Raw genomic sequence first — 19,006 nt, 5'->3', positions numbered from 1 at the left:
GCAGTGGTGACTGCAAAGACCCAGAGGCAGAAGCAACTGGCAATTTGCTCAGGGAGCAGTAAGACATGCAGCGTGGCTGGAGCATAGTGTTAGGTGAAACAAATGGGGGTGGAATGTGGAGTATGGTGCAGGTTGGCAAGAAGTTTAGGGAGTCCCTATTTGATAACTTCTAATTTTTTCAGAAATATAAAGCTGCATCCATGATATTCATGTCTTTAATATTCACTATTGAATGATTGAAGAGATTTTGAACAGAATTATTGCCTATAAAACATGTGCCTTGTCCAGTTGTCTATAATGCCTCAGTTTCCACTTTGGGGGATTTGTCTTTTTGAGGTGAAGACATTTCGATTTTCAAATTCTATTATAAAAAAGAATATATTATTCCAGAGGAGTGCTTTTTGGAATATAATATAAGCAAGGGATTTTCTAAAGTTATTGGAGAAGAGAGTGTGCATCAGTTTACCTATACCTAGACTGCCTCAGATGAGAAAGTGTTACTCATTTTACATATACTCTCCCCCACCCCAGCTTTATTGAGATATAATTGATATATAACATTGTGTAATTTTAAGGTGTACAATGTGTTAATTTGATACATGTATATATTACAAAGTGATTACCACAGTAGCATTAGTTAACTCCTCTATCTACTCACATAATTACTATTTCTTTTTTTATGGTGAGAACATTTAATATTTACTGTTTTAGCAACTTTCAAGTGTATAATACAGTATTATTAACTATAATCACCATAATGTACATTAGACCCCCCAGATCTTATTCATCTTATAACTGGAAGTTTGTATCCTTTGACCAATGTTTCCCTATTTCTCCCCCCACCCCCAACCCCAAGCCCTGACAACCACTATTCTACTCTCTGTTTCTATGAGTTAGGCATTTTTAGCTTTTCCATATAAGTGATACCAAACAGTATTTGTCTTTCTCTGTCTGACTTATTTCACTTAGCATAATGTCCTCAAGTTCTATCCATGTTGTCGCATATGGTAGGATTTTCTTCTTTCTCATGGTTGAATAATATTCCATTGTACACACAGTTGACCCTCGAACAAAGCAGGAGTGGGAGGCACTGACACCCCATGCAGTGTAAACTCATGTACAGTTGTCCGTTGGTATCCAAGGGGCATTGGTTCCAGGACCTGGCACAGATACCCAAATCTGCAGATGCTCAAGTCCCATAGTCAGCCCTCTGTATCTGTGGTTCTGCATCAGTGGATTCAACCAACCCTGGATCATGTAATACTGTAGTTATTAAAAAGAACTGTATATAAGTGGACCCACACAGTTCAAACTGATGTTGTTCAAGGGTTAACCATATATACACTGCATCTTCTTTATCCATTCATCCATAGATAGATACTTAGGTTGTTTCCATATCTTCGTTATTGTAAAGAAAGCTGCCATGAATGTGAGGGTGCGGATATTTCTTTGAGATCCTGATTTCATTTCCTTTGGATATATACCCAGAAGTGGGATTGCTGGATCATACGGTAGTTCTATTTTTAATTTATTGAGGAACCTCCATGTTGTTTTTATAGTGGCTGTACAAATTTACATTCCCACTAACCATGCTCAAAGTTCCCTTTTTTGTATATCTTTGCCAACACATGTTATGTCTTGTCTGTTTGATGACAGTCATTCTCACAGGTGTGAGATCTTATGTCCTCGTGATTTTGATTTGAATTTCTCTGATGATTGGTTATGTTAGCACTTTTCCATGTACTTTATGCCCATTTATGTGTCTTCTTTGGCAAAATGTCTGTTCAGTTCCTCTGCCTATTTTAAAATTGAATTGTCTTTTGTTTTTGTTTTGTTACTGAGTTCCTTATATATTTTGGATATTAACCACTTAGACATATGATTTTAAATTTTTTTCTCCTCTTCCTTAGGTTACCTTTTCGTTTTGTTGATTGTTTATTTTGCTGTGCAGAAGCTTTTTAGTTTGATGTAGCCCTACTTAATTATTTTTGCTTTTTATTTTGCTTGTGCTTTTTGTGTCATATTAAAAAAAATAGTCGCTAAGATCAATATTAAGGAAATTTTTCCCTATGTTTTCTTCTAGGAGTTTTATGGTTTCAAGCCTTATGTTTTAAGTCTTTAATCCATTTTGAGTTAAAATTGTGGGTGGTGTAAGATAGGAGAACAATGTTATTCTGGATGTGATTATGCAGTTTTATCAACACTATTTATTGAAGAGATTATCCTTTCCCCCTTGAGTATTCTTGACTCTCTTGTCAAATATTAGTTGACGATATATGTGAAGGTTTATTTCTGGGCTCTCAATTATGTTCTATTGGTCTGAGCCTATTCTTATGCCAGCACCATACTGTTTTGATTAATAAAGCTTTGCAGCATACTTTGAAATCAGAAAGTGTCACACCTCCAATTTTGTTCTTCTTTCTCAGGATTGCTTTGGCTATTTAGGGTCTTTTGTGTTTTCATACAAATTTTAGGATTGTTTTTTCTATTTCTGTGAAAATTTCCATTGGAATTTTGATAGGGATTACATTGAATCTATAGATGGCTTTGGGTAGTATAGATATTTAAACAACATTAATTTTTCTGATCCGTGAACACAGGATATCTTTCCATTTGCATCTTCTTCAATTTCTTTCCTCAAAGTCTTGTAATTTTCAGTGTACAGATCTTTTACCTCCTTGATTACATTTATTCTTAAGTATTTTTATTGTTTTTGATGCTATTGTGAATGGGATTATTTTCTTTATTTCTTTTTCAGATATTTTGTTTTAGTGTATAGAAACACAACTGGTTTCTATATGCTGATTTTTTAATCCTACAATGTTACTAAATTTGTTGATTAGTGCTCATGGTTCTTTTGGTGGAGTCTGGAGAATTTTCTGTATATAAGGTCATATCATCTACAGAGACAATTTTACTTACCAATCTGGATGCCTTTTATTTTCTTTTCTTGCCTAATTGGTATGGCTAGGACTTCCAATACTATGTTGAATAGAAGTGGTGAGAGTGGGCATCTTTGTCTTTCTGATCTTAGACAAAAAGCTTTCAAACTTTCTCCACTGAGTGTGATGTTAGGGGTGGGCTTGTCATATATGGCCTTTATTATGTTCAGGTACTTTTCTCCTATAGCTAATTTGTTGAAAGTTTTTATCATGAAAGGATGCTGTATTTTGTTAAATGTTTTTTCTACATCTATTGAGATGATCATATGACTTTATCTTTTATCCTATAAATGTGGTGTATTAATTTATTGATTTGTGTCTGTTGAACCATCCTTGCATCCCGGGGATAAATCCCACTTGATAATGACATATAATTGTTGAATTCAGCTTGCTTATATTTTGTTGATATTATTTGCATCTATATTTATTAGGGAAATTTGCCTGTAGTTTTTTTTTTTTCTTTTCTTGTAGCATCCTTATCTGGCATTTGGGAGTGTTTCCTCCTCTTTAGTGTTTTGGAAGAGTGTGAGAAAAACTGTCATTAACTCTTCTTTAAATATTTGGTAGAATTCACTAGTGAAGCCAACTGGTTCTGGGTTTTCTTTGTTGGGAGATTTGTGATTACTGGTTCAATCACCTTACTCATAATTGGTTTGTTCAGATTTTCTATTTCTGCATGATTCAGTCTTAATAAGTTCTTTGTTTCTATGAATTTATCCATGTTCTCTGTTATACAATTTGTTGGTATATAATTGTTCATAGTCTCTTATGATCCTTTGTATTTCTGAGGTATCAGTCCTAAGGCCTACTCTTTCTTTCCTCGTTTCTTCTTGACTAGTTAAAGGTTTTTCAATTTTATCTTAAAAAAAAAAAAAAACTCAGCCTTTGGTTTTACTGGTCCTTTCTATTGTTTTTCAATATTGTATTTCATTTATTTCTGCTCTGATACTTATTATTTCCTTCATTCTGCTAAATGTATTAGGCTTAGTTTGTTCTTTTTTTAGTTCCTTGAGGTGTAAAGTTAGATTGTTTATTTGAGATCTTTCTTTTTTCTTAATGTAGACATTTATCACTATAAACTTTTACCTTGGAACTGTTTCTGCTGCACCCCATAGGTTTTTGTATGTTTTGTTTCCAATTTCATTTGTTTCAAGATATTTTTTATTTCCCTTTTGATTTCTTCTTTGACCCATTGGTTGTTCAGAAGTGTATTGTTTAATTTCCACATATTTGTGATTTTTTTCAACTTTCCTTCTGCTATTGATTTCTAGTTTCATACAATTGTGGTCAGAAAAGATACTTGATATGATGTTAATCTTCTCAAATTTGCTAAGTCTTGTTTTGTGACCTATCATGATCTATCCTGGAGAATGTTCCATGTGTACTTGAGAAGAATGTGTATTCTACTGCTGTTAGTTGAAATGTTCTATATATGTTTGTTAGGTCCATTTGATCTAAAAGATAGTTCAAGTCCAATGTTTCCTTATTGATGTTTTGTCTGGATGATTTATTTAATGTTGAAAGTGGGATATTGAAGTCCCCTACTAATATTATATTATTATTCATTTCTCTCTTCACATCCGTTAGTATTAACTTAATATATTTAGGTGTTCCAATATTAAGGATATATATATCCCCAGTATAATTATTATATCTTCTTAATAAAATGACACCTTTATCATTATGTAATAACCTTTATCTCTTCATATAGTTTTTGGCCAAAAATCTATTTTTTCTGATATTAATATAACTACCCTGCTCTTTTGGTTTCTACTCTCATGGAATATCATTTTACATCCCTTCACTTTGAGCCTACATGTGTCCTTAAAGCTGAAATGAGTCTCTTGTAGGCAGCATATAGTTGGGTCTTGTTTTTTCAAATCCATCCAACCACTCTATGCTTTTTTTTTTTTTTATGCTTTTTGATTGGAGAAATTAATCCATTTACATTTAGAGTAGCTGTTGATACATAAGGACTTTCTAGTGCCATCTTTTTGTCCTCTGGCTGTTTTGTAGTTCCCTTGTTCCTTTCTTCCTCTCTTGCTGCCTTCTTTTGTGAACTGATGATTTTTTATATTGTTATGATGTGATTCCTTTCTCTTTATCTTTTGTGAATCTACTGTAGGCTTTTGTTTTGTGGTTACCATGAGCTTACATAAAACATCTTATAGATATAATAGTCTTCTTTATGCTGATAACAACTTAACTTTTTGCATACAAAAACCATACCATTTTATTTCCCCCTTGTGTTTTTGATATCATAATTTACCTCTTTTATATTGTGTATTCATTAACAAATTATTTCAGCTATAGCTTTTTTTTAATACTCTTGTCCTTTAGCTTTTACACTAGAATTGAATGGTTAACACATTACCATATTATATTAGTGGCATATTCTGAATTTGGTTATATACTTTTTACCAGTATGCTGTATATTTTCATATGTTTTCAGAATACTAATTGGTATCCTTTAATTTTAGCCTGAAGAACTCCTTTTAACATTTCTTGTAAGGTAGGTCTAGTGGTGATGAAGTCCTTCAGCTTTTGTCTGGTAAATATTTATCTCTTCTTTATTTGTGAATAGTATCTTTGCCAGATAGAGTATTCTTGGTTGGCATTTTTTTCTTTCAGTGCTTTGAGTATACCATCCCACCCTCTCCTGACCTATAAGGTTTCTGCTGAGAAATCTGCTAATACCTTTATGGGGATTTCCTTGTAAGTAACAAGCTTCTTTTCTCTTGCTGCTTTTTAGATTCTCTCTTTATTTGATTTTTGACAGTTTTATTAAAATGTGTCTTGGAGAGGATCTCTTTAAATTCAGTTTGTTTGGTGACCTATTAGCTTCATGAAATGGGATATCAAAATCTCTAGGATTTGAAAAGTTCTCAGTCATTATTTCTTTAAATTAGTTTTCTAGCCCCTTTTCCCTCTCTTCTCCTTCTGGAACTCCAATAATTTGCAAATTGTTTCCTTTGGTGGTATTCCATAGATTATGTATGCTTTCTTCACTCTTTTTCCTTTGTTCTCCTCTGGATAATTTCAAAGTTCTTGTCTTCTAACTTACAGGTTCTTCCTCCTGTTGATACTCTCTATTACAGTTTTCACTTTATTTGTTCTTTCTTCAGATCCAGCATGATTTTTTGGTTCTTTTTAATGATTCCTATTTCTTTGTTAGACTTCTCATATGCATTTGAAGTAGTAGTCACCTCCTCCAGTCTTTACTAACTGCCTTTGGGAGAGAAATACCTTCTGTCAGCCCTGCTGGGGACACTGAGGTTTTCTCAGACGTTCTGTGGATTCCCCTACAAAATTGCTCTTGTTGGACAGGGGCAGGGAAGCGCAACTGAAGTAAGTCTTAGCCATGAATCTGATGTCACTACTACATATACTCTTGAGTAAGTCCCTTTGCCTCTCTGGGCCTTTGTTTCTTCTTCTGTTCAATGAGGAGTTTATAAAAGATTGCATTTGAGGATACTTCTAAATCTGACATGCCATAGGTTTATCAGCCATTAAAACCTCGATGGGAATTGGTTTATTTTATGTTTATAGACATGAAAAATTCCAGAGAGAATTCATAAGATGGGGAGCCCTGTATTTATAATAGTGAGGCTTCTGGTTGCAAGTGACAGAAACCAACTTGGTATATTTAGGTTAAAAAAGAGAATTTATTGATAGGATATGGGGAGCAGAATGTCATAGAACTCTAGGGCAAGAATAGAACTGTGTATCAGGGAAGAACTGGAACTAGAAATAGAAAACCTTCGGGAATCATTCTCTTTTCTTTTCATTTAGGTGATTGGTGAATGGGGTGGTTGGTTTGTGGACTGGACGGGCACTCCCAAAAGCGTCCTCTCTACCTGTATTGTTAGTTTCCCTTTGGGGCAGTGGTCACAGAAGTGGGGGGAATGTGGGCTTGTTCAGATATGCCTGGTCCTGAGAGGTGGTCTCGTTGAAGTTCTCTGATCCTTGGGTGTGGGGGCATGGGAATGTGGATGCACAAGCTTGGGTATCTGAAAGAATCAGAGAGAAAAAAGGGTTTGTATGTGTGACAAACTTCATTCTGGTTCACAATAAGGCAGAAAATCCACCTTCTTGGGGTTCTTTTGCCAGGCTGGGACTCAGTCTTGGTCATGGGCTGGCTCCTGGTAGAAAATCTGTAACAGGCTTTTCTGCTCCCAGTCAACCCAAAATGGGAAAGAAGAGGAACAGAATGTCTCTGCTAATAAGGAAGGCTCTTAGTGGAGTTGAGGGAGTTGTGGGGTCTCTGGCCACACTCTCCCATGAATGTGGAGGGTTGATTGGTGAAACCAGGTCTGAGTCGTCAGAGAAAGGGAGCTGGTCTGGGTGGAGTAGGGGCTGCCTGATCTCATTCCAGAGTGTCTTCTCATCTCCTCATCTCTCTGCTGCAGAGTGAAGGTCCCAAAGCCAGGAGCCCAGGGCTCTAGACTGCCATCAAGATGGTGGGTGATGGCCCCTGCCTTATCTCTGATCTGGACTGGCGAGGCCAGTGGAGATCATTTTCAGAGAGATATGACCCCAGCTTGAAGACCATGATCCCAGTGAGACTCTATGCAAGGTAAGCCAGGAGGAAGATTGGAGGGAGGTCCTGGGCAGAACTTCTAGGAATCATCTCCAGCCCATCAGGAGAGTGAACCCTGACCCTGTTCCCCATGCTGCTGCTCTATATGCTTGTCCTTTTGTCTTTCCATCCATCCATCCATCCATTTTTTTAATTTATTGACCATTCACTTCATGAATCCCCCTGTCCTTTGGTGAAAGGGAGACAATAGCAAATGTTTAAGAGAGCTTTCCATGTGCCAGGACCTGTTCAGGTGCTTTACAAACATCTTCTCATTCACTCTTCACAACCACCCTGGAGGTGTTGTGATTATCTTTATCTGATGGGTGAGTAAGTGAGGCACAGCCAGGTTAAATAACTTGCACAAATTTAATCAGGTAGATTTTGCTTTATAACAAACTGCCTCTACATTTAGTAGCCTGAAACAACTGCCATTTATTTAGCTTACAATTTTATGGGTGGGTCAGCAACTTGGGCTAAGCCTAGTTGGGTGATTCATCTGGTCTTGACCAGGCTTTCTTATGCATCTGCTGGTCAGCAAGATGGTTGTGCTTCTGGGAGTTGACTGGTTGGGGGAAGGTGGGCCACATGGGCTATGAACCTCGAGCAAGCTAACCTGCCCTCGATCACATAGTAATGCAGTAGGTGGCCAAGAGGATGAGTCGAAGCATATAGGCCTTCTTGAGACTCAGGCTCAGAACCGGTACACCGTTTCCTTCACTGCATTCTATTGGCCAAAGCAAGTCACAAGCCAGCACAGATTCAAGGTGTGGAGAAATGTCTTGAAGGAAGGAGCTCCAAGGGTCTGGGATACAGGTGAGGAGAGAGAATTGGGTCAGTTTTGAACCGCAGAATAAGAACTCAGGCAGCCTGATTTCCAAGCTCACATGCTTAACTATAACGTCATATTATAATATTATATATGTATTCTTAACATTACATTAACTATAACATTATAGAAAGCTGCCTTTTCTACATGAGAAGTGCCCTATAGCCTGCTCTCTGAGCAGCAGAAGGCCAAGGGCATCTTTATAATGAGGTGATACAGCACTGCTCTCTCCTAGAGTCTATGGACCAAAGATACACCCGTGAGCCCTCTAAGGTGAGAGGTGAAGGTTGAAAGGTGAGGGCATGGTGTACCATCCTTAGCCCCATGCAGAAGAGCTCTAACTACCCACCATTTTGGCTCAGTTCACAATTTCTTTGTGGAGAGGAAATGTGAGATAGTGCTTAAGAGAATGATGGGACCCTGGAGTCAGCAAGCATTGGGTTTGAATCTCTACTTCACCACTGACCAGCTATAAGATTTTGGGCAAGTACCCTAACCTCTTTGTGCCTTGATGTTCTTGTCTATGAAATGGGATCATAATAGCTCTCAACTACTTATCTCACTGAGCTGTTGTTAGGATTATATGAGGTAATGCATGACTTCATCATTAAAGTTACCCTTTAGGAAACATTTACTATGCACCAGGCACATAGTACCTTATTAATATTATCTTAGCTCGGGTTGTCCCAAAAGCAGAGCCTGAATCAAAAACTTGGATGCCGGTAGCTTATTTGGGAGGTGATTTCAAGAAGCAGGAGGGAAGATTTAGGGAGTGTGAGGCAGGGAAGGAGAACATGGGGTGTGTCATCAGCATCACTGCTGTAGACATGGGGACTGGATTCTACTAGGTCCCCCCGAGAAGTGTATAATTTTCCACCCATAGGATGGGTGGTGGGGACATTTGTCCATGGGCTCCTGTACTCCATTAGTTAGGTTTTCTTCTTGGGGACATTCGCCCCTTGCAATTCTGGGTTGCACTTATGCTCTGAGAAGACCCCAAACCCGGTAGTGAAAAGAGGCACAGGATACCTGTGAGATGGGATGCTGTCAGCATGAGCCTGAGCTGCACGGCGCTGTCTTCCACACATGAGATCGGAGGTGGATGTGAAAAAGATTCTTAACCACTGTGCCACCAGAGACTGAGACTCAGGGCATCTTGACAGCATCTGTTACAAATACCAAGCTCTTTCAGGGCCTGGAATATAACAAACACTCAGCAATTAGTAGATAACACTCTGTGTCTCCGACTCTTATTCCATCTTAGATGGTTAGTTCCTCAAGGGCAGAAACATATCTCTTCCTCCTTCTTCATTGTTTCTTCCTTTTCTTCTTCCTCCTCTACTTCCCTTTCTCCTTTCTCCTTCCTTTTACCTCCCCTGTCCTCCCTATTTATCTGTGAGCTAATATTTATGTAGCAGCTTACGTGTATTAATCCTCACAATAAACCATGAGTTTGCCTCTAGCTCTTGCCTCCTTGGACAGCCCCACCTCTACTTTGGCACACTCTGCTCTGACCCTCCCCATCCTCCTGAGAGCAAAAGCCAGGCGTCCAGCTCCTCCGATGATCAGCTACTGGGTCTCCATTTCCTCATGTCAAATGGAGCAGGTACCCTCTTTCCCATGGGGTGGTCACTGGTAAATATTCAACAACTGGCTCACTAAAAAATTCCCTGGTTTGCAGCATTTATCACTTTTTTGGTGTAAATTCTCCTACCATGGCTGATTTCAACGTGATGTCACTGAGTGCAAAGTTGGGAAGAGAGGCAAGGTAATAGAGCCCTATCCTGTACGGTATTTCCACCACAGACACCATAGACTTACATAATCTAAAGAACAAATACGAGTAAAATCTAGTAAAATAATCTTGGAAGCTATGAGTTTTGAGTATTGATTGCCTTTGTCTTTAAGATAATTTACTTACATTTATGTAATTTAATTTTTAATATAGGCTGTGTTTAAGAACTGACTTGCAGAATTCCTAAAAATCGAACAATCAGCTCTTGCAAGCTGGTAGGAGCTGGCCCAGCACACCGCTGCTCGTGGGGCTGATGACGTGAGTCACACGTCTGAGCGTGGCTGTGGTTATCACTGTAGTTAAGAATTGCAGCCAGGGACTCAAGGCAATGACCCCAACATCCTGGAACACCGAGTGTTTCGCTTGTTTTAGGCTGGCACCCAACCCTGTGGATGACGCAGGGCTGCTCTCCTTTGTCACATTCTCTTGGCTCACGCCAGTGATGGTGAGAAGCTACAAGCACACGCTGACTGTGGACACCCTGCCCCCACTGTCACCGTATGACTCACTTGACACCAATGCCAAAAGGTACCAGGATTTGTCTGGGTCACATCTAGAGAGGATCCCACTTTGGAAAGGGAAATGTGAGTCCTTGTGTGTGCTCCCATTTCCCTTTGCGGAAATCAACGCCCACTGGTTTGGTGGCTGTTCTCATGGCTTATCTCTGAGATGAGGGCTGGGCTGACTGACCTTCCTGGCCTCGTCTCTGGGGAGGTGAGTATTGGGGAGGTTTGGTAGGGAGAATGAACTTCTTGAGAGCCTGAGGCTTCAGGACTATTCTGGCAGGGCTATCAGCTATTTTGTAGGAGCACCGCATCAGGACAAGAGTGGCTGGAATCTCACTTTGCTCTGTGCTGGCTGGACACCACCTGGGCTGCTTCCAGGCATGGTGTTGTATTTCACTTTAAAAATTGTCATTGGACTTTAAAAAAAATGTTTATTTTATATTGGAGTATAGTTGATTAACAATGTTTTGTTAGTTTCAGGTGTTACAGCAAAGTGATTCAGTTATACATATACATGTATCTATTCTTTTTCAAATTCTTTTCCCATTTAGGTTATTACAGAATATTGTGAGCTTTTATATTACAAAATATGTTTAGGTTGAACCAAATGAAAACTTCCAATATTTGACAATTTTGACTTGCAAAAACATGTATTTCTTTGATTCAACCTAATTCAGATTCATTACAGAAATGTTAAAGTAACAGAAATTTAAGCAGTGGAAGTATCCCCACCGTACTCCAGCCCCACTCCCCAGAGGTCAGCACTGTTAAATGCTGGTGTGCATCTGTCCTGGATTTTTTTCTACTCTGATTAAACACACCCTGTGCTACCATCTTCTGCAGATCAATACCTCTTCTTCTTCCTCTTTACTCACAGGTCATCTTTTTTTCTTTGAACAAAAAATGAAGCATACTATCTCATGGTTAACCATTTTGCTATTTTCAGTTAAGAGTTTATAAAGATTTTTCCACAGCCCCAAACCTCAACTTCATTCTTTCTAACGGCTGCATTGAACTTCAAGGTTCATATCTTAAACAATGGGGAAGATCTCATAGCCCTCTCTCTGCATTTGTTTCTTCTGGAATTCTCCTTCTCTTTGGCCTCATATGCTTGAAGGGCTGGGAGTTATAATCATGCTCTTGCAATTGCTCCTACAATTGTGCGTCCCCTCATCTGTGTCCTGCAGAAATCTCTGTCAGTGGTAGTTTCCAAAATCTATAGTCTGGAGAAAGTTGCCAGGGAGCACGGAGAGAAAGGGGCTGGACCATTGCCTGTGGAGTACCAGGTTTTCCTTCTACCTCTCTGTTGGTTTTTAATGTTGCCTTCCATCTACCCAACATCAGCTTAGATCCTCTTCCCTTCCATGCTAATGTTCTCCCCCAAAGGCTGACCCACCAAACACATGCTTGACAACCTTAATAACACACTATCTTCAGTCCATGCCTCTCTTCCAGACTCTGAGTTCATACACCCAGCATCCGACTGGACTTGGATGATTCACAAGCATCCTATATCTAAAGCTGCATTCTTGCTCTTCCGCCCCACCTGACAATGTTCCCTCTTCCCCCTTTCCCCATCTCTGTGAACTCTATTCCCACAGTTGGTCAAGCCAGAAAACTGGGGCCCCTGATCCCCCTTCTCCTTTTCTCCCACATCTAATTCATCAGAAAGTCCTGTTGTCTCCCCTGACCACCTTTCCCTAAATCCAGTGTCAAGCCACTGCCACCTCCCACCTGGATGCGATGGTCTCCCACTGTGGTCTCCCTGCTTCTTTGCTTCTTTGCTTCTTTGCTCCCCACCCCCATAACCCACTACTCTCACAGCAGCCAGATGTTCTTTTAGATATGTAAAATGATCTTGTCACGTCGGCTTAAAAGCCTGCAGTGGCTTCCTTTGCAATCTAATCTCCTTCGTGAGGACTGTGAGGTCCCATGAGATCTGGCCCTGCCTTGCCTCCCCGTGTCCCCACACGCCTGTCACACTGGCCTCCTTTCAGATATTTGAAATGGACAAACTCCTCCCTGCCCTGGAGAAGATTTTTTCTTGGTTTCTCTGTTGCCTCAGTGTTTTTATCACAACTGGTATTGTGCCAGAGACAGGCAGGAGGAGGAAATCAAGGCCCGGAAAGAGCCCCAGTGCCAGATACCATCTTGTGCTGTGTCAGGGCTCTGCCCGCTGCCTCGCTCATGTCCCATCCACCCTCCAAAAGAAGAAGGGAGAACAAATGCTGTTCTTCTGAAGCCACCACTGCCAGGGATGGGGGTTGTGCTAAGAATTCTTGCAAAGTTTTTTCCACCAGAGTAGCTTTGAACAGCAAGTGGGAATGTAAATCCTTTTCCTTCTTCCTGTTCTTTCATCACAGGTTTCAAATCCTTTGGGATGAAGAGGTAGAAAGGATGGGTCCCGAGAAAGCCTCTCTGGGCTGAGTGGTCTGGAAATTCCAGAGGACGCATGTTTTGATGGATATCGTGGCCAATATCCTGTGCATTATCACGGCAGCCAAAGGGCCGGTGAGCGCACTGGCCCTTCTTCTGCCTTGTCTCCCAGGTCCCCAGACTGGCAAAGAATGTCATTAGTTACTTTCTCCACCATCTGGTGGGTTTAGTACGTTGTTGTTATCTTTGCGCACCTTGGGGGCAAATTTTCATAAAGCTAATCCTTGTCAAGCACAGCAGTAACCACTGAAATTAATTAAAAAGTTTGCCTCGTAAAGTCAGCTTGCTGACATTATCTGAGGCCTCCTGTACCTACCTTGACCCCCAGCAGCACTCTTGTCTCTCCACCGCGCTGTTTTACAGATGGTTCTCATTCACCAAATCCTCCAGCAGACCGACAGCATCTCCAGGAAGGTCTGGGTTGGCGTCAGCCTGTGCTCAGCCCTTTTCACCACCGAGTTTACCAAAGTTGTCTTTTGGACCCTTGCCTGGGCCATAAATTACTGCACAGCGATCCGGTTGAAGGTGGTCATCGCCACCCTGGTTTTCGAAAACCTGGTGTCGTTCAAGACGCTGACACACATCTCTGTTGGTGAGATAAGTTGGTCCAGAAGGAGTTTAACTTTAGGAAACTAAATTCCGAGTTTTCTGAATACGTGTGAGATGTGCTTCCTGGATGGAATATCTGCCCCCCTTTTGGTTGTCAATATCCTGCCCATCGTGTCCCATCTCCTTGCTAAGTGAAGTGGTGGAGACTCAAAACACCAGAAGAATTCAGAGAAAGGAGAGCTCCATTCAAGCTGGAGAATTTGGAAAGGCTTCCCTGTTCCAGTTGGAACAGGGCTTAGGGGTGACCTCATCCAATCCCTTCGATCGTCAGTGAGGACACTGAAGCAGTACAGAGAACACTACAGCATTTAATAAAGTTGATTGACTAATGGATCTGATGATTCCAACTGTGTAGTATTTGGGATGCCAAGTCCCAACAAAGACCATGCCTGTTGGACTTCAGAGTTAACATTCTCTTAAGCCCTTAATCCTTAGCAATAAAATCTTCACCCTTTACACGAGAACATTTCCCTGGCCAAAGGAAACCTGGGTGGTGTGAGGTAAGGGAAAAGACTTGTTTCTTTCTTACACTTGCTCTTTCAGTTTGTTCAAAATATCCTGTATCAGTTACGATTAGATTCAGTTGCATATAACCGAAAACCCCCCAAAACAGTGGATTAAACAGGATGGATTTATTTCACTCTGTGTAAAAGGAGTCTGGAAGAGGATGATCTGGGGCTGGAGTGGGGACTTCCAGGTTTTTCTATTTTTCTTCATCACTACCTTAGCACATAACTCCCGTAATGGTTCAGGATGGAAGCTGCAGGTCCAGCCATCCCAACCATGTTTCAGAGAGCCGGTAGGAGGAAGGAGAATTCCAAGTTGAGTTCGCTCCCTGTAAGAATTCATCCCCAAAGTTCCATTCAGCACTTTGGCTTATACCTCATTGCCCTTAACATGATCACATGGTCACCATGCTTCCACAAAGGAGGCTGGGAAGTGTGGTCCTTTTGCTGGGCCCATGGATACCCTGATTAAACAGGGTTGTGCTAATAAGGAAGAAGGAGATAGAGCTATCAGGTAGGCAGCTGGCAACCTCGCTGGCATGTTCCCAGGTGGTATTTAAGCCTTTCTTCATTGGGATTCTCAGTTCTAAAAGACAGGCCTCTCCAAAGTCATACTAAAATGAGACCCACGAAACTCACCCTGTTGGTCCTCTGACAATTCTCTCCCCTTATAAGTCAGTTTTTCTCTTCCTTCCTCAGACCCCCCAGCCATTCCGAAAGCCTTCAGTTGAAGAGATGTTTAGGTGGCCCTTCCAAAGGCTGAACCCATGTGCTTTCTTTCCAGGTGCTCAATATACTATCAAGTGATAGTTATTCTTTGTTTGAAGCTGTTTTGTTTTGTCCCTTGCCAGCCACCATCCTTATCCTAATGGCTGTCTGTGCGGTGTACGCCTTTTTCATTCTGGGGTCCACAGCTCTCATCGGGATATCCGTGTATGTGCTATTCATCCCCATCCAGGTAATGGCAGGTCTTTGCCGTTGCACTTCACACACACTCTCACTGAAGTGGACTTTGTGTCCAGGGCCTGGCCCTGAAGCCTGGGCCCTTACTTTGGCCTCACAGACAGTACAGTTTTTTTACAACTTGAATTTGAATACCCTGGGGAAGGGGAGCATGCTTCTTCAGTTTGTCAAAGTCCCCAGCACTTTCCTTGCATCCTGGCGATTCATGCATTTGCATCATCTGCCCCGACCCCAGTCGTGTCCCCCAGAGCACATCAGCCACAACTCAAGGGAGGGATTCAGCTGAGAATCTCGGGCCAACTTCCCTTAGATCTTTTCCTGACACTTACACTCCAATCCCTGGATTTTTAGGCCAACTGCAACTCAGCAATTCTCTGAACACACTGTTTGTACCTCGATTTCAGATGTTTATGGCTAAGCTCAATTCAGCTTTTCGATGATCAGCAATTTCAGTGACAGATAAACGAGTTCAGACAATGAATGAGTTTCTGACCTGCATCAAGCTGATTAAAATGTACACCTGGGAGAAATCTTTTACGAACGCCATCCGAGGTAGGATGAGCAGTTGCTGAAAGAACCACTTACCCTGTAGAATGTGCTCTTCTAAGGGGTTCTTAAGGGTCCTGGGGCCAGGCATTCTGGAAGTTGGCTGAAGCAACCCCTGAGCTGATCTGTAGGCTTTTCAAAAAATTACATAGATTTTAGAATACACCCAGGCATCTCTTCTGCTGAACCCAAGGGCTCAGCAGGTGAGTGACATATGGTTTAGCCGTACTGAGGTCAGTGAATTCTTGTACTGGCCAGTTACCTTTCACAAAAATAGTCCACTAAAACAGTATGAGCAGGAGAAGAGCTGGCTCAGGCTATTTCCTTGACTTGGAAGACGTCCACAAGGACACACGTACACACTAACACTTACACACATGATCCCTCCTCGCCGGCAGTAACCTCATCAGGATCAGATGTCTCACTGACTTGACATGCTTTGGGCAGATAAGAGAATGCATATATAGCTGTTTTGTTTTAAAGACGATATGAAGACTATTTCAACCAAATAAAAATGCAAATCTAATTGTAGGAACATTTACATAATTGCTGACATAGACTCAGGTGGTTGACCGGTTAATGATTTGAACCACAGTTACAACTAACTCTCTAGATCCACAATTACACTTTTAGACCAGCATGTAATTGGGCCCGAAGCTGTGTATCCACATTTTAGGAAGTGGCTTTAGAAAATCTGCTTTTGAGACTGCCAAAGGAAGTGCCCCAGGTTGGGGTGCTGGCAGCCCTATGGTACCCTCTTTGAAGATGCAGAAATACTTCCTCACAAGCTGAACTCACTTTAAAACAATTTATTTGATGTGATTAAATTTGATTCCATTTGACATAATTCAATTTAAAACTCAATTTAATTCAAGTCAGTTTAGCTCAATAAATATGTACCAAGTTCCTACTATGTGCAAGGCCATGGGAGTCACACAATATAATTAGGAAAAGGGTCCCTAGTTTTAAAATTGAGGGACAATGAGTTAACTAAGCTCAAAAATAGCTATTAGTTTGTTGGCTCTACTCCTAGAATATATCTGGAATCTTTCTGCTTCTCTTCATTCTACTGTCACCCTAGTCCAAGCAATATCCTCTTCCTTCCAGACTATGGCAAGAACTTCTAGATGGAACCCCTGCTTTCCCCCTTCCCCCTAAAACCCATGATGCACTCAGCAGCCAGAGTGACCTTTTAAAAATGTCAGTCAGATCTTGTCTCTCCCCTGCTGAAAAAGCTTTAGTGGCCTCTTAGCACACTTAGGTTTTTTCAAATTTAGGTCTTTTGGATGAAGTCCAGATTCCTTCTGATGGGCTATTAGATCCGGCACAGTCTGGCCCCTGCTGACCTCCTGACCTTATCACATCTTGTCCCAGGCCTTGATACCTCTGCTTGAGCCACACAAACCTTCTGTTTTTAGCATAACATCCACACCCATTCATGCCTCAGGATCTCTGCTGTTGCTGTTCCCTCTGCCTGGAATGCCTTCTGCTAGATGCTCATGCTGACTTTGTCTTGACTTTGGGTCTCCTGAAGTCAATGTCACTGACTCAAGAGGCCTTCTTGACCACAGTCCCAAGCAGGCCCACTCCCCATTCACCTCTTAATCACTTCATCCTGTTCATTTCTCTCATATCACCCAACACAGTTTGTGATTATCTTATTTACTTGTTTGTTTGTTTCTTTATTGTCTATCGCTCCTACTGGAAGAGCCGAGACCCTGTTTGTCCCTATATTCCCCAGCACCCAGCACAGCCCCTGGCATACAGTAGACATCAGATTAAAATGTGCTGAATGAGTGAACATGTGAATTAATTATAGGATAGAATGGGTAAAATGCCACAAAAGAAACTGAGAGGAGCTCCACGGGTGTGAGAGATGAGGAAAAGCCTCCTGGCAGAGGTGGCATTTTAGACAGGCCCTGAATGATAGCAGAGATGTGGACACGGATGGAGCTGGGGAAGCCCCCTGGGCAGGAGCAAAGGCCTAGAGGCTTGGCGTGGGGAGAAGGAGGTGCTGGTGTTCGTGGGCGGAAGGGCGTGTGGACAGCATGCTTTGGATCCCAACCTCTTAAGAGGCAAGTCATGTAACCTGCTAAGCCTTTCCTCTACTGTCAGAAGGGCATAATGATGGCTTCTGCCGTGTCACCCTGTGGTGAGAGCAGCCTAGGGAGAGCATGCCTGTGCGCGGTTCAGCCCAACACCTGGTCCGTAGGCAGCACTCAGCCAGACGGGCTGTGACACCATGTTGCTAATGTGAAAGGGTTTCTGCAGAGGATGCTGGAATTGCCATCAAGGACTCTTTAAACAGCAGGGGAGGGAAGCTTGAACTTTATGTGTGAGTGGTGCAGAGTCATGGCCTCATCTGGACTTATGGAAGGGAGACATGCTCTTGGGTTTTTGTAGCTGTCCCTGAGACAAAGGGCAGGGGTTTCAATCTGGCAGTCTTCAGGCTGGCACATGTGTTTTGTTTGGCCCCTACAGTACTTTAACTTTTTCAATTAGTTCCCAACATTTAAGAGTAGGGAGGTGTCTCATAAAATTCCAGATCTCAGACTTCAAAACAGTCTGGTGAGCCTGGGACATCCTCGCTCTGGTCTTGCTCTCTGCCCACTCCCTTCATTTACCTTACTTGCCTGACCCCTGTAGGCATCTGAGTGTATGACTCCTGACACACAGAGAATCAGATCAGAAGGGACCTTGGAAACCATCCAGCAAAGGCAGCTGACATGCACTGAACCCCCAGTACATGCTGGCGTTGTGCTCCGGGCTGTCTGTGCTTCCTCCCATTTAAACTTCACAACAAGAGTCCTTAACACTCATTTGCAGGAGAACAGGGCAGGAGTAATATGTTTCTTTTTTTTTTTAATTGAAGTATAGTTGGTTTACAATGTTGTATTAGTTTCAGGTGTACAGTAAAGTGATTCAGTTATCTATATTATATATGTATATATATTATATATATATATGTTCTTTTTCAGGTTCTTTTCCATTATAGGTTACAAGGTATTGAGTATAGTTCCCTGTGCTCTACAGTAAATCCTTGTTGTTTATCTATTTTATATATAGTAGTGTATATCTGTTAATCCTAGACTCCTAATTTATCCCTCCCCCTGCCCCTTCCCCTTTGGTATCCATACTTTGCTCTCTATGTCTGTGAGTCTCTTTCTGTTTCCTAGATAAGTTCATTTGTATTACTTTTTTAGATTCCACATATAAGTGCTATCATATGATATTTGTCTTTCTGTGTCTGACTTACTTCACTTAGTATGATAATCTCTAGGTCCACCCTTGTTGC

At 41.4% G+C, this 19,006-nt stretch overlaps 1 protein-coding gene across 1 annotated transcript in view; it reads left to right on the top strand.

Annotated features, from left to right (window-relative positions):
• The first annotated feature begins 7,399 nt into the window (after positions 1-7,399).
• LOC132353200 (ATP-binding cassette sub-family C member 12-like) overlaps positions 7,400-19,006 on the top strand; it is a 58,141-nt gene continuing 46,534 nt past the window's right edge. Inside the window, 6 exon segments of the mRNA XM_059904217.1 lie at positions 7,400-7,518; positions 10,518-10,673; positions 13,015-13,162; positions 13,451-13,682; positions 14,985-15,160; positions 15,570-15,717. Of these exon segments, the coding sequence (XP_059760200.1) occupies positions 7,400-7,518; positions 10,518-10,673; positions 13,015-13,162; positions 13,451-13,682; positions 14,985-15,160; positions 15,570-15,717 (979 nt within the window).

This window comes from Balaenoptera ricei, chromosome 19 (genome assembly GCF_028023285.1).
Source record: "Balaenoptera ricei isolate mBalRic1 chromosome 19, mBalRic1.hap2, whole genome shotgun sequence".
In the NCBI taxonomy this organism is placed as follows: Eukaryota; Metazoa; Chordata; class Mammalia; order Artiodactyla; family Balaenopteridae; genus Balaenoptera; species Balaenoptera ricei.
Note: the sequence above shows the minus strand (reverse complement) of the source record. Positions and strands in the feature narration are given on the sequence as shown.